Source organism: Sorex fumeus, unplaced genomic scaffold (genome assembly GCF_029834395.1).
Source record: "Sorex fumeus unplaced genomic scaffold, SorFum_2.1 ptg000087l, whole genome shotgun sequence".
Classification (NCBI taxonomy): domain Eukaryota; kingdom Metazoa; phylum Chordata; class Mammalia; order Eulipotyphla; family Soricidae; genus Sorex; species Sorex fumeus.
The window spans coordinates 5,864,262-5,880,096 of NW_026606144.1; the positions used below are offsets into that span (position 1 = coordinate 5,864,262).

Genomic DNA, 15,835 nt, shown 5'->3' on the forward strand with positions numbered 1-15,835 from the left:
TGGAGCATGTGCTCCAGCCCACTGACCTATCTCTCCAGCCGTGGGCAGATTCTTCATTCAAATGATGTAAGAAAGAGTGGTGCAGTGCAGCCCATGGTAGCAGGATGTGTGAGAAGGTCCTGGTTTGACAATATTGTAGTGATGTCCTTTGTCCTTCTATGACATTTTAGGAGCAAGGTTCAGTAGTCAGGTTGCCTATGTTTGTTCTCAGGGCTGATTACTTACAGGTTCTGTGACCTCTCTCGTATTTCTTAAACTCTCTGGGCTTCCAGCCCTTTCTGTGAGGTAGAACCAGAACCTCCCCTTAAAGTTACTGAAAGTCAACATCCTGCATAGAAACAGCACAGTGTCTTATGGATCCAGCGACTTAGAGCATGGTGATGACCAAGACACCCCTCGTGTCACTGTGAGTCAGTCATCACAGTGAGTTGACCCCCTCTGCCCCTGCTGCTCCCCCCAACTATAATTCACCATCAAGAGGGACCTCCCAGCATCTCAGAACATAAGTCACGAGGAACAAGAGTCTTGGGAGGTGTGACTAACGCAGACCTTGAGATGAGTTCGTCCTGGATGCAGGGTAGTAGTAAGTATCTCTACAAGGGGCAGAAAAGGAGAAACTCAAGACTCGGAAGAAGGCCAGTGAAGACTTGGCAGTGATAGGTGTTGCTTTTACAAGGCACCAGGGTTGAGCAGGAGTGAGGCACAGAGCAGATCCACTGTTGGCCCCTTGATTCTCAGCCAGTCTGGCCCATGATCCTGTTCCAGTCATGGCGCAGCTGCTTTTCCCATTGCCTCCCCTCGTTAAATGAGAATCGGAGAATAGTGCCTGGCTCCTGTTTTCTCTCTGCCCACCGAAGCTTCCACACAAGACTCTGTGCTTACTTGTGAAGGTGGATGGAAGGGCTTGTGGGGTAACCCAATGGCTGTGCGCATGCAGGAGCCTAGCTCCAACCCCTACACCATCCCATCCCCTGAGCACCGCTGGGACCTCCCCATAAAGGGTGGGGGCCGGAGAGCTGGTATAAGTGTTAAGGTACACATATGCAGCCAGCACCAAGCTTTGGGGTGCAGCTCTTGCAGGCCTCTGAGCAACACTGGGGAGCCCCGGCACTGCGGGCCTACGGAGCAACACATCCTCTGGCGCTTGGACAGGATCATGGGCCAGACTGGCTGAGAATCAAGGCAGGAGCCCCCTGAGCCATCAGAGCACTGCTTAGGAGATGTTCCTGCCTCCCCCTCCCCCACCAAAAGAAGAAAATGAAAAGCAGAGAGAGAGTGTGACGAGTTGGGAGTGTGCACAGGAGGAGCGGGGCAGTCCCCTTCAGTCGGGAATCCCCATGATGGCCAGTTTCCCCCGCTATGCTTTCTCTAAGGTGACTTCCCCTTCGCACTGGCAGCCTCGAGGACTTACCCAGAGAACCAGTCAAGCCAAATGCACTGAACCTGCTTTCGAAACTCAAGAGCGTCTGTCTTTCTTCCCGCCCCGCCACTCCCGGGGGCTGGGAGTTTGGCTCTGCATTCCTTATCTGGAGCCCACTCGAGGCGCCAGGCAAGCCTCATCTTGCCAAAGAAAAGGAGTGAGGGCGGCTCGGAACGAAAGCGTAACAGAAACTTGGGCCTGTCAGAACTCAAACCATTGCATCTCCTTCCCAGACTGGAACTGGGAACTGAGAACATCCTGGAGGACGCTCCCCGTTCCTCCCCACCAGAGCCCAACCCCGGCATCACAGCTATCTCAGGACTCAGACCAAAGAGCACTACTGAAGTCTTGGGAGAATGGACAGTGGCTGGCCAGTGGTCCCCCCGCCCCGTGCCTGGTCATTTGCCGTTGTTCCCAGCCATTTCCCAGCCCTGTCTCAACAGAAGAAAGTTTCGCCAAATCTCTTGCAAAGAATTCAGCATTTGTATTCTTTTATTCCTTTTTTGTTTGTTTAGGGGCCACCTGGTGGTGCTCAGGGGCCAATTCTAGCTCAATATTGGTGGTTGCTTCTTGCAGAGAAACCATGCACATGGTCAGGGTCTTGCATGCCAAGCCTGAAGTGTCTCCCCAAAGCTCCTTTTGTTCCTTTGCGCTTTCCTGTAGGACCCCGTTGGCAGGCCATAAAGGTAGCGTAGGTAGGAACTGGGTTTCTGTGCCCTGGCCCACACACATGCCATGCCAGACTGTCTCAGATGCAGTTTATTGGAAGGGGAGGTTACTTCTAAGAACTGAATCACAAGCAGGAGAGCTGAGAGACCCCCCGCTGGCCCGCAGGATGCCTTTCACAAGCCACAGAGCCAGAGAAGCTCCTGTCTTTCTCTGAACCTCCAATTAGCACAGAGCTGTTGGGCTGTGCCTGTTCTTCCCACCAGACAGTAGACAAAGCTGGCAAGCCTCTGCTTGATCTACTCCAACAGCTTGGCTGAGAGTTGGACAGGGCCTGCGAAACCCAGGTGACTGAGTTTCTACTAGTGTGTGGAAAGATGCCAGGGCTGCCCCGGGGGCAGCACAACCCTCCCTCCACTCACTTGGCTCTCCTTGTCCCGACTGAGCCTTCCAGGAGGCGACAGATCACCAGAGAGCCAACTCAGGTGACCCCCAGAGGTTCCAGAGCTGGCTGGCCTTGGGCTGGAAGGAGAGTCCCCGGGGCCAGGAGTCTCTTGTGGATTCTGCAGAAACATGCACAGCTCGGCTGCCTTCAGCTCTGCGCTGGTCAGAGGTCAGACGTGCACATTTCAGGACCTCCAGGGTTGTGCGATGACCCTCGGCAGCCGAGAGTGCCACTCTGCCTCCCGGCCCCCCTCACTCCCAGACCCTGAGTCTGGAAGCTCCAGGAAACCACAGACCACTTCTCACGATGCCACATTGTGACAAATCGCTTCTTCTGAGATATTGGCTCCATTGTCTAACGAGAGGCTGGGGGGAGACAAGAGGGGCCCCGGGTCTCCCCAGCATCAGCAATCTGGGTGCCTGGCAGGCTGCGGGTGACGTCCAGGTCGCCCGTGAGCTCCACGCTCGTGCTCCGGTTCACGTGCAGCTCGTTGGGCGTGCCCCTGCGGAAGCAGCGGGTGATGAGGGTGGAGAAGAAGCCAGGGAAAGTGGGACTGGAGAAGTAGTAGACCAGCGGGTCCAGCATGCTGTTCATGTAGGTGAAGCTGAGCGTGATGAAGAACGCCAGGTCCACTGAGCGGTAGATGTTACAGTCCCGGGTGCCCTTCGTGTGCAGCAGCCAGAAAATGCGAATGCGCACAGCCACGCTGGGCAGGAAGCAGAGGATGAAGACGATGGCCACCACCAGGAGGAAGTTGATGGCCCTCTTGATCTTGGAGTGCCTGTCCATTTGGCGCTGCCGCAGGCTCCAGATGATCCTGGCCGAGCAAAACACGATGATGCCCAGGGGCAGGAAGAATTCCAGGAGGAACATGGCGTCATGCCACCGGAACGTCTGGCAGATGCTGAAGCTGCTGCATAGGTTGGCATCGTTGTTCTTGATCAGCATCTGGGTGTACAGGAGGTGACTCGTCAGGCCAATGGTCACCCCCCACAAGAGGCAAGAGATGATAGCTGCCGTCCGGTTGGACATCTTGTTCAGTGTGTGATGGGGATGGACCACACGGAAGTACCTGTCCACAGCCACCACTGTGAGGAAGATGATGCTGCCCTGACGGTTCATGGCCAGCATGAAGAGCATCAGCCGGCAGGGGATGTCCCCAAACTTCCAGTCCCACTTCCTCATGTAGTTGTCCATCAGGAAGGGCAGGCAGATGATCAGGAGAAAGTCAGCCACGGCCAAGTTGAACAGGAAGATCCGGCTGGATTTCCAGGACTTGAGATGAAAGCAGAAGATCCAGAGGGCGATGCCATTCCCCAGAACCCCGAACACAAACTCCAGCCCCAGCACGGGTGTCAGGACACTGCGGATGAAGTCGTCTCGGAACACACAGCAGTTCTTGTTGTTTATTTCCAGAGAGTGGTTCTGCGTGTGGGGCAGGTTCATGAGTGGATCGAGCCAGCCCTGGGCAGCGCCTCCCCGCGTGAAGGCTGGGGAAGAGGTGCGCATCTGTCTGGCGGGTGTGTGGTTCCACTCCCGCCTTTATGTCATGTAGGGGTGTTGAAATAGATGACTGAATGGTTACCAGGAAACTACGAAATCACTTTAGAAAAAAGTGTGTGGGGGGGGGGGGGGGGGAGAAAGGGGGCCCGCCAGCAAAGCTATTAAGCAACTTGCTGTTTGCATAAATAAAGTAATGTAAAAAAATCCCCCGGCCAGACAGGAACCAGAAATGTTTGTAATTAGAAAGGATTTGTTTTGGTAAGCTAGCTGTCATCGGTGAATTTACTGAGATATTGAAATATCTAGGGTGCCACAGAGGAGGGCTTTGGTGCCTGGGTGCAAAGTACAGAGAGAACCAATTCATCACCACCTAATTAGCTTACATAATGAACAAAATGATAATAGCAATAATAAGTCACAATGCTAAATGACACGGTTTTCCAGGAACATTAAGAATTAGAATGAGAAAGGGAATGCCCTGCCACAGAGGCAGGGTGGGATGGGGGGGATGGGGGGTGGGAGGGATACTGGGATCCATGGTGGTGGGAAATGGGCACTGGTGGAGGAATGGGTATTTGATCATTGTATAATTGAAACCCAAGCACAAAAATTTGTAAGTCTACAACTGTACCTCATGGTGTCTCACTACTAAAAATTAAAAAAAAAAAAATGAATTAGAATGAGGCTGGAGCGATAGCACAGCGGTAGGGCGTTTGCCTTGCACGGAGCCAGCCTGGCCAAGCTGGGTTCGATTCCTCCGCCTCTCTCGGAGAGCCTGGCAAGCTACCGAGAGTATCTTGCCCGCACGGCAAAGTCTGGCAAGCTACCCGTGACATACTCAATATGCCAAACACAGTAACAACAAGTCTCACGATGGAGACATTACTGGGCCTGCTTGAGCAAATCGATGAATAATGGGAGGACCATGAAGAGTGGTTAATATAAGAGTAGGGTGTTTGCCTTGCATGCTGCAGACTTAGGTTCAATCCTGGCATCTTATATGGTCCCCCGAGCCTTCCAGGTGTAACCTGAGTTCAGAGCCAGGAGTAAGTCCTGAGCCCTTCCAGGGATGGCCCCCAACTCAAAATTACTTTTAAAAAACAAAATGAGGGGGCCAGAAAGAGTGCCCAGTGAACTGAGCCCAGCTTTGCATAAGGGACATGTAGATTCAGTCCCCAGCCCTACATAGGCCACAGCACTGTCAGGAGTCATCTCTGAGCACAGAGTCAGGAATCGTCTCTGAGCACAGAGCAAGAAGTGACCCGTGAGCACTGCCAGGTATGGCCCAAAAACCAAAAGAAAAAGAAGAATATATAAAGATAAATATGCAAATGATTTATGAAGGAGCGATAGTACAGCGCTAGGTCATTTGCCTTGCATGCAGCCGACCCAGATTTGATTCCTCTGTCCCTCTCAGAGAGCCCGGCAAGCTACTGAGAGTATCCTGCCTGCACAGCAAAGCCTGGCAAGCTTACTCTTGGCCATGCCACTAGGTGTATGCTATTTAATCTTTATTTAACTTGGGGAGCACACCTGGTAGTGTTTAGGGCTTACTCCTGGCTCTGTGCTCAGGGATCACTCATAGTATTTCAGGAGAGAGACCATATAGGGTACCAGGATTGAACCTGGGTCAGCCATGTGCAAGCGCCTTACCCACTCACTATCCCTCTGGCCCCATATTTTTGAAAAGTTCCTGTTTTGGATGACGAAACTCGGAGCAATTGGGTCTACAAGGCCTTTGAAACTGGCTCCCCTGCGGGCCGCAGCCAGTGCTCATCACTTCTGCTTTCCAGGCTTGCTCTACCAATGTGTTGGGTCTTAGGAATTCCTCTCTGCCACAAGGGTTGTGAGGGTTCTGTTTTGAGCAAGATACAGGAAACTTGTTTCATTGAGTTGAGTAAGTGGGATTTTAGACATATCTACATGCTTTAGCCCAATGATTAGACTCTTTTGGGAGTCTGAGGTGCTTGAGGATGAAGATGGCAGGGAAGGTGGGGCCACAGCGAAGGCAAAAGCAGGGAATGCATTTGATTTGCATGCGGCTGACCCAGGTTCGATCCCATATGGTTCCCCAGGCACCGCCAGGAGTAATCCCTGAGTATCGCTGAGTGTGACCCAAAAGGCAAAAAAAAAAAAAAAGATGACAGGGAAGGTGATGTTGGCACCTGGATGCCAGCAAGTGCCGAACTCCCAAGGGCTTCTGTTTGGTAGCCCAATAAGTCATGGAGGAGATGGGGGAGGGGATATAACTGGGGCTCTCGTCTCTGAGCACCTCCCTCTTACTGAATCTGATTTCAGAGTCAAGAAAGTGAAGTTCAGGTCAGGGAGACAAGCAAGACTGCCCTCAGCTAGGAGCAGAGCTTGGACTTGAACGTGGCACGGGCTTCAATACCTGTGCCTTTAACCACCACGGAACCCTCCCACCTCTCACCAGGTCCCTGCCCAGGTCCCACTCTGTGGGTGTGTGAAGGCTGCAGTGGAACAATTGCTGTTTGTCTCCCAGGCCTGCTGCTGTGAAGAGCATCTTCCACCCGTGGGAAGTGCACTTGTCTGTCAGGGCTACTCAGAGCAACCAGAGAGCATTTATGATCTGAGATCAACACTCATTATTTTTGGACCCTAGAATTTGCAGGAACCCTCCCTTTTGAACAATGATCATCGGATTAGAAATGAACTATGGAAAAATCAAATTTGCAGAGAGGACAGTGAGAGACCCCCGGATCTGTCCTCGAGTGCTTTGGCTTCCCCATCTCTCAGTCTCGGCTTTAAAAGCAGAGCTCACAGCTCCTGGGCAGAATGTCAGTTCTGCCTCCCCTCCCAGGGCCCTGCTATGGAATTTCCAGTCTTCCCACTGCTCCCGGAACAGGTCCTGTCTTGCTTCCGTATTCCTTTCTCTCTTTATAGTGCATGAGCTGTACAGAAACTTGTTATACTGAATCATTTCAGCAGCAAAAGCAGTAAGTAGGGGTGCTGAGTTTGGTGTGAGGTTCACTTAAAGACTCCTTCACGATTCCTTTGCCTCTCCATGTTGTCCTGTGATAATTGAAATGCGAACATAACTCAGAACTTTGTTTTTCAATTTAAAATCATTCCAGGGATTGGAGAGGTAACCCAGGACTTGCGGCGCTTTCCAGGTTTGATCCCCAGCACCAAAAGTGATCCCTGGGGCCAGGAGTAAGCCCTGAGCACCCCCGACGTGCCCTGCATCCCCCTCCCATAGATAAATAAAAAAACTGTGTTGGTGTTGTCATGGCTCTCCTGGCCCATGGGTTCCCAGGGGTCATCTGGGGACACCTCGGGGTGTCTCAGAAGGCAGCTGGCTCAAGCAGCGGGTGGGAAGCTGTCCATGGAGCATCTGCAGATGGCCCCCGGAGCACAGGAGCGTTAGAGACTGACCCCGTCTTCGCGTTCCCGTGTTTCGCCCACTATACTGTCTTTCCGGCCCCAGACACATGATGTTCTAACTACACAAGCCCTACACAAGCCACCAACCCCAGCCTGAGAGCTCAGTGGGTTTGGCGGACAGGTTCTTTACCTTTTCGGGGAGCTAGCACCTGAATCGGCCTGTTTTCCTCAAATCCATTCTTGTCTCTTGCATCTTGTCCTCCCAACCATGAGCATTTAGTCGCTAGACTTCTTTCTTCTTCTTGTTTTAAATTTTTTTAGGGAGTCACACCCCAGAAGTGCTCGGGAATCACTCCTGGTCCTGACTCTGCACTCAGGAATTATTCCTGGTGGTGCTTGGGGGACCATATGGGATGTTGGGGATTGAACCCGGCTCTGGCACATGCAAGGCAAGTGCCCTCCCCACATCCAATCTCTCCAGCCCTGAGGAGCTGGACTTCCTACAGGACTGCTCAGGGCTTCCAGCCTAAGCAGGGCCAGAGAGAGGGTCAGAGGGCTGGGTGGGAAATATGCTCTGTATTTGGGGGCCCTGGGTTAGATCCAGGACACTGCATAGCCCCATAAGCTCAAGAGTGGCCCCCAAGCACTGCCAGAATGCGCCCCCCGCCCTGAGAAAAAGAAGCTCAGAAGCAGATCATACTTGTTCGGCCACACCCAATGGTGCTCAGGGTTACTCCTGATTCTGCACTCAGGAATTACTCCTGGAAGGCTCGGAGGACCAGAGAGGACACCAGGGGTTAAACCCAGGTTACCAATGTGCAAGGCAAGCACCCTACCCACTGTACTATAGCTCTGGCCCAGAAGCAGAACATTTTTACCTTTTGCTAGACTGGGGATTGAACCCAAGGCCTCACACATGCAAGGCAAATGCTCTACCTCTGAACACCATCACCAGCCCTAAGCCAACTTTCCATTTTTTCGTCTCTGTGTTTCTTTTCTTCTTCAGTCTCTGTGTTTGTTTTTGGGCTACACCTGGCTTGCTTATGGATCTGTGCTCAGGGATCACTCCCGGCAGTATAGGAGACCATATGAGTTACTGGGGATTAAACCTAAGTTATTCACACCTTAGAAGGCATCTAAGGCAAGGCAAGGCAAGCGCCTCACCCGCTGTCTGTCATGTCTCTGTGACCCCCCAGTAAGCCTTCCTAATGCATTAGCTCAAATACTCCAAAATAGAGGCTGGAGCAATAGCATAAGGGGTAGGGTGTTTGCATTGCTCGCGGCTGACCCGGATTCGATTCCCAGCATTCCCTATGTTCCCTTGAGCACCACCAGGAGTAATTCCTGAGTGCAGAGCCAGGAGTAACCCTGAGCACCACTGGGTGTGGCCGAACAAGTATGTTCATAGCTGTTCGTGGCCAGCTGTGACCCCCCCAAAAAAATTCCAGAACAAATCATCTATGCATTATGCAGGTTAAATCGAGCCATAGCCTGTCAAAATTCCTCTGGGAGGAGCCACAGAGGGTGAGTTTCAGGAAGCATAATTCACCAAGGGGCTTGGGGAGACTTGCCCTGCGGATGATCAGTAGCAGTGGCAGAACACGCGGTGGGGGGGAGGCAGAGACCTTGGGACTGCGGGGAGGAAGTGGGAGAGCAGGAAGCCCAATGCTGACCAGTGGTATGGGATAAGGGGAAGAGTCTTGCTGGGTTTGGAAACAGCATTTGGTGCCAAATCCTAAGGGCTAAAATGGTCATCTAATAATCTCTAAAAGAAAAATAAAGTTGAAACTCTCCCAGTCCCATTTTGAAAACTTAGTACCAGCTTGAGGTAGGGTGGCCATGGCCTCAAGAGAGCCCAGCAACACCGAACTGAGAGTCTGGAAGTCGCCCTCACGTCCATGCCAGCTGATACTTAACTAAGGTGCTAAGAGCAGGCAGTGGGGCAAAGCCATACCACTAGTGGCTTTTGGTTTTGTTTTGTCTTTTTGATTTTTGGGTCACACTGGCTACTCGGATTACTCCTGGCTCTGTGCTCAGGAATTACTCCTGATGGTGCTCAGGGGATTGAACCTGGGTTGGCTGCATGAAAGGCAACTTCCCTCCCCATTGTACTATCGCTCCGACCCCAAGACCCCAAGGTTTTGTGTTTGTTTTGAGGTATTTTTGGTGTGGCGTTGTACAGGGAATTAAACCCTTGAGGACAGTTCTATCTCTACTCCCTGAATAGTGTTTTTAATGCACAGTGCTGGGACAATTGAATAACCATGGACAAAAGATAAAGGACTTTTTTTTTTTTGCTTTTTTGTGGGGGGTCACACCCAGCTTTGCACAGGGCTTACTCCTGGCTCATGAACTCAGGAATTACTCCTGAAGGTGCTCAGGGGACCATATGGGATGCTGGGAATTGAACCCAGCATTTTCTTGATTGTACCCCAAAACCAATTCATGGGCAGCCATAAATAGTTCTTAGACCAAATGATATGTCTTCATAGGAGATCCCGGCCTTAGGTTTCTCAGGCAAACACCAACTGTGCAAGCAACAGATGAAAGAAAAAATGGGAAGTTGGGGGCCAGAGAGTGCATGGAGCCGGTGCTTAGTGTGTGGAGGTCTGGGGTTCAAGTCCCTGAACACTGGGCAGGATGCCAGCAGACAGGCTCGTCACCAGGATGCAGTGGGCCTCTGCCTTCCTGTCCCATCCATCTTCCTGGTTCTCCCAGACAGCTCCCCTTTCTTCCCTCTCACCTTCCCCACTGACTCACCGATGCTGGGGTTCCTGAATCACTTCCTTTGAGGCACCCAGTACGTGCTGGGGTCTTTCAAAGAGGGGGTGCAGGAAGGAACAACCCTTAAGCCAACCCCCACACCACAGGCTTCTGGATCGAGACCAAGTAGGCAAGTCCTTCTGTTTGTTGTGGTCTGTCTCTGCCTTTATCTCCACCTGCTGTTACCCGGAGTCTGCCTCTGGATCTCTGAGAATCCACAGAGATGTACAGCGATCTAAAGGCCTTAGTTACATACACCTATATCTACACACAGAGACACACGCCCGCATGTGGTTTATGTTTTGGGTTTCTATTCTTCAGGAACCCAGCCGTTGGTGCTCGGGGCGTACTCTATTACTCTATGGTCGGGGGTCACTCCTGGGGGGGGCTTGGAGGACTAGACTGGTGCCTGGGATAGAGCCAGGGTCGGCATCGTATGCTCCTACCCTTGTATTCTCTTGGCCCTCGTGGTGGTTCTGTGTTTTGGTTGGTCGGTCACACCCAGCGGTGTTCAGGGTTAACTAGGGGACCACTCCTGGCACTGCTGGGAACCTAGGTGGGCGACATGCAAAGCAAACGCCTTCCCTGCTGTCCTCTCCCTCTGGCCATGGATGTGTGTTTGTAGACAGCAAAGTCAAAACCCTGCAGTTGCGCCCCGGGAATCCCGCTCCAGAAAGGACCTTGCCTTTCCACACAGCCGCTGCTCAGGCCATGCTGCATTCCCCCAGCAGCCCTGGGGGGACCCCACCTCTCCAAGGGGCTCCCTAAAGGCCTTCACAGCTGGCTGGCGCCCTGGGTCATCGTGCCCCCTGCGGCTCCAGACCCCAGCCCAACAGCTTGACTTTTATTTCCGGCTCCACTTAGTTGGGGGGCGGGGCTGTGGCTATGCCCTGCTTTGCTCGGAGTCCTCTGGGCTGGAGGTTGCTATCGGCAGTGCTGGTGCGGGCACCCACCCAGGGCCTCCTGCATACAGGTCAAGGCCTTGGCCTGGTGCTTTCTCCGTCCCCCGAACCTGTTTCCATCCTGGCGGGATAGTGGGGCCGTGTGTTTCCCCAGCCATTCCCGTGGACTCAGTCTGCTGTGCTCCCTGGCTTTTCTCTGCCTTTCCCTACAGGGCCGAGTAAGAGCAGTTGTCAGCCTTTCAGATCACTTATGTTCTTCTCTCGCAGTTTCCACTAAGGTTTGTCAAATGGCCATATTCCTTTTTCTTAGAACTGCGGAAGAAGTCCTCCTGATAAAGTGGATTTCTTGTCTCTCTGAGTCTAAAAAGGGAAGCAAGATTAGAGTCTAGACAGCGTTGGGCATGAGGGACTTCACTTTCACTTCGGTTTGTCCTTGCTGCATTTCAGGGAGAAACTGGCCCTGGGCCAGGCCTGAGCTCCTGGATTGCTCAGACTGGCGGGAGAGGCTTTGGGCCACTTCCAGGGATGTCTAGTGGCTGTTCCTGGCTCTGTGCTCAGGAGGACCCTTCGGCGGTGCTCAGGGGATGACCACGTGTGGTCTGAGTGCAAGGGGGCATTGGGGCTGGCCACGGAAGTCACCTTCCCCATTGTACCGTGTCTCCAGTCCCTCAATTTCTCAGACACCTTTCCTGGGAGGGTAGAATCTTACAGATTCTTCAACAGAGGCCCATAACACAGCCCAGATTTCCTTTCAATACCCATTTTTATTAAGCCGCAGAAACAAGGTATTAGCCCAGTAAAGGCTTGTAATTGTGACCAGCATTAAGGCACAAGTGTGAGTTGTCCAGGGCTTGTCACTGGAGGGAGGACTCATGGTTCTTGGATGCTGCTGGGAATTCTTGCGGCCGTTCTTCCTGGGAGTGGACACCAGGGGTGACAATGCAGCGACTTGCTAGGGGCCTCAGAACCCCAAGAGTTCCATTATGTGTCAAGTGCGTTAGCATAATAAATCACAGTATCTTGCACTTTCTGCCAGGCCACCTTTAATGCTTCACATGCACTTATTCATGCCTTCAAATATTTCTCAGACACCCTCTGTGCTAGGAGCACAGGACAGCGCACAGATATCCCTGTGTATCAGGCTTTGCTAAATCTGCCCCAGAACCTTGTGAAGCCGATATTACAGATATACCTCCGTTGGAGCAAGAAACAGAAGCTAAAAGTGGTTTCAGAAAATCTGTCCCAGAATGAGGGAAAATGGGGCAGAACAGTGGGGCAGGCCAAAAGTATAAACGTTAATGCTGCTGTATCCATTTACACCATAATAGCAAAATATTAAAAAGAAAAATATTTCTGTCTGCAGATCACACATCTAGTGATGAAACTGGAATTATTATTACTTTTTTTTTAGGTATGGGGATTGAACCCAGGGTCTCACACCTGTCAGGCAAGGACTCACCCTGTAGTGCAGGCCTGGTTCCCCCCACTTCGCCACCCACCCCCAGCGTGTTTAAAGAAATCTGGGATTTTAACTTAGATCCATCTGTCTTTCTTCAGTCCAGACTTTTCTTCTGTGTAGCGCCTCTGAGAAAGGAAATCAGAACGACAGCCCCTGGGGTATGGGGATCAAAGAGCCCCAAATTGGTGGCACCGTCAAGGGAGATGACCCTGGGAATGGGAGAAAATGCAAATAAAGGAGCGAGTGCCTTTCACCTCTGGGATGAGCTGAGGTTGGTTGGGACATCACCAGTCCCCCTGCCCCCTACAGTGCGGGGCGGGGGGGGGGGGGGGGGGGCAGCCCATCATGGCATAAATTCTTCTTGATTGCCGGGCTTGTGGACTTGTCAAAGGACCGACACGCGTGGGGACATTCTGGCACTGAATCCTGTGGTAAGAGGGCAGCGTTGGGTTTTGTTTGCCAAGAACCACTGAAAGGGTAAAGGTCACTCACTCCCTTCTTGCTCCACCCTCCAAAAATAGTCGTACCGATTAACAGTCCCTGGAGGCAAAGGGACATGGGTTTGGCACAAGTGATGGATTCAGTAAGTTATGTGAAAAATGAATGAATGAATGAATGAATAATCCAACCCACAGTCACATCCCCAGCAATCAAAAGCCAGTATTACACTGGCCAGTGGGTCGGGGGTTAGGGGGACTGGTAGTGTTTCAAGTGCTTGGCTTCCACAGAGGGGAGAAAAAGAAAAACAGTGCTGAGGGGTTTTTGTTGTTGTTTTTTTGTTTTTGTTTTTTGATGATAAACACCCCTCATCACCTCATTACCTTTTTGAAATGTGAAAACTGGGTTGAGGGTCAGGAGTCGGGGGAGTGTGGAGCCTCAGAGAGTCCAAGCAGACTGTTTTGCTGTGGTTCTCCTTGCACTGCCCACAAGAGGGGCCAGATCTTGGTCCTCAAGATACCCCAATCTAAAGAGCTTCCCTCAGCCTCAGTACAGTGATCCCTGTACTGAGCAACTGTATCTTCGTTGCGTTTCAGTTTTCCAAGAGAAGCAATAATTTAAAGGCTGAGGATGGTAAATGCTGGTAAGTCATTAAGTTCACCAAAGCCCCGGAGAGAACATGAACAGGAACTGTTTACTCAGCCGTTTAAAGTTCCAGGGGAGCTGAGCACTCCCCCATCCCCACCCCCACCCCACCAATGCGCGTGCAGCCCCCACCTTCCCAGTCACCATGTACCTGCATCCAACTTGCTTCTGAACCGGAAACTTCCCAAAAAGCACCGGGACCTGCTTTTCGTTTCCCAGTTTCCAGTAAGAGAGAGAAGGCTGTCGCTAAGCCAGGCTGGCATGTGAAACTCTGTCCTCCCCCCAAGCCCCCCCTAGAACGACTCATTTCTAAGCTGCCTCCTTGAGTCCACGTGTCTGTTTACCTCGGTGCCATTCAGCACATCTCCAGACCCAACCGCACATCTGCTGTTCTCTGGAAGGCATTTGCCACGCCCCTCGCGACACAGGTTGGAAATGGGCATTTCCTCCGGTCGCGTCGGGACTCGTGCGGAGCGCTGGGATATCAAACGCCGGATTTTGAGCTTGGTGTAGAACTTGGGGAACGAGGGGCTTGAGAAGTAATACACCAGGGGGTCCAGCATGCTGTTCATGTAGGTGAAGCTGAGCGTCACATGCAGGGCCACGTGCACCGAGGGGTCGCAGGCGCTGGAAGGCACCGTCCACAGAAAGTACAGCCTAGCCGACGCACTGGGCAGATAGCAGGTGACGAACACCACAGCCACCACGATGATGAAGCGGGTGGCCCTCTTCATCCGGGCCTGCCGGGCCAGCTGCCGCCGTTGCTTCAGGCTCCAGATTATCCTGAGGGTGCAAAATAAGATGATGCCGAGGGGCAAGAAGAACTCCAGCTGGAACATGATGTCGTGCCAACCATTGGCTGACTCCATGATGAAGCTCTCACAGGCAACTGTCTTGTCCTGCACACACAAGTGATTCTCCATCAGCAGGTACAGCGTCCCCAGGACGACCAGTGCCCACAGGGCACAGACCACGGCGACTGCCGTGCGGTTGGACATGGCATTCACCACGTGATGCGGGTGTACCACCCTGAAGTACCGGTCCACGGCCACCACTGTGAGGAACACGATGCTCCCGGCCCGGCTCATGGCCAGCAGGAAGAGCACCAGCCGGCACGGGATGTCCTCGAAGGCCCACTGGCGGCGCCGGCGATAGTAGTCCGTCCGGAAGGGCAGGCTGACCATGAGGAGGAAGTCAGCCACGGCCAGGTTGAAAAGGTAAATGATGCTGGGTTTCCAGGTCTTCGTGTGGAAACAGAACCCACACAGTGCCAGCCCGTTGCCCAGGGCCCCAAGCACAAAGGCCAGGATCAGCAGCGGGGGCATCACCTGGGCAATGGGGTCGCCCTCGATGAGGCAGCAGGAGCCGTTGTCCATGCTGGCCAGGGGACACGCGTACTGAGAGACGGGGGTCCCCTACCACACAGGCAGCTGCTGCTTCTTGGATGCCCTCATAGGGCACAGGTACTGGCAGACACACGTGAGAGGCCCCGGGTGGCCCCTTCTCCGGGGCAGGGTCACGCCGAGGGAGAGCGTGTGCCCCCGGCTGCAGTCACTCAGGGCAGGAGGCCGATGGGTCCATGAGCTTTATGCTGCAGAGGCAGTGTTGGGGGCCGCCCCAACTGGGTTTTGCTTTCAGCCTCGCTGTGCGCAATCGCCGCGCTGCCCAGAGCAGAGGGGACGCGTGTTTGTCCTCCCTCCCGGTGGAGAAATACAAACATTTCCTGGAGCCGATCAGGGCCTCTGCCTTCGCTTTCCTCCCCTAACCTTTGCCTGACTGCCCTGTCCCCTCCCTCCCTCCCTCTCATCCCATGGGGCGCTCCCAGGCACTGCCGAGGGGGGAGGCTGTGCTCACAGCTTCTCAGAGCCATTTCCGGTACCCCCCCCTCACTCCAATGCAGAGCTCAGAAATGGGAAGGGTCCACAGAGGAAAACGTTCTAAGAATAACATATGTTGTGTATTAGCAAAATTCTTTGTCATGAGCCTCTTGCCTCCCCTCCAATCTTTGCCTCTCCTTGGCCCCAAGTGGCCAGTTGCACAACCAGCGAGACCATGAAATGGATGGGAAGCTGCTTCCCATGTCTCTGTCCGCGACGTGGAGCCCGGGTGTGTGCAGACGGGGCTGGGCTCCGACTTCCCCCTATCTGATCAAAAGAGCCAAACTCCAGGATTTGTATGTTTTGAACTTGAATCACGCGCTGAGCCCATGGTTGGGGTGAAGGGGGGTTGGGGCAGTTGGTCAAGGGGGT

General features: G+C 53.0%; 2 protein-coding genes across 2 annotated transcripts; both read right to left on the bottom strand.

Moving 5' to 3' along the window:
• Window positions 1-2,885: 2,885 nt before the first annotated feature.
• Window positions 2,886-3,977, bottom strand: LOC130039549 (hydroxycarboxylic acid receptor 2-like). The gene has a single exon (XM_056131424.1). It carries the CDS (start codon window positions 3,975-3,977, stop codon window positions 2,886-2,888), a length of 1,092 nt encoding a protein of 363 aa, XP_055987399.1.
• Window positions 3,978-13,727: 9,750 nt separating this feature from the next.
• On the bottom strand, window positions 13,728-15,047 carry HCAR1 (hydroxycarboxylic acid receptor 1). The gene is given in 2 exon segments (XM_056131416.1): window positions 13,728-13,999; window positions 14,001-15,047. Coding segments are annotated over 2 exon segments (1,020 nt in total). The 5' UTR covers window positions 14,963-15,047; the 3' UTR covers window positions 13,728-13,941.
• Window positions 15,048-15,835: the final 788 nt, after the last annotated feature.

Coding starts and splice junctions, on each gene's coding strand:
- LOC130039549 (XM_056131424.1), bottom strand. CDS start 3,977: ATGAACCTGCCCCACACGCAGAACCACTCTCTGGAAATAAACAACAAG.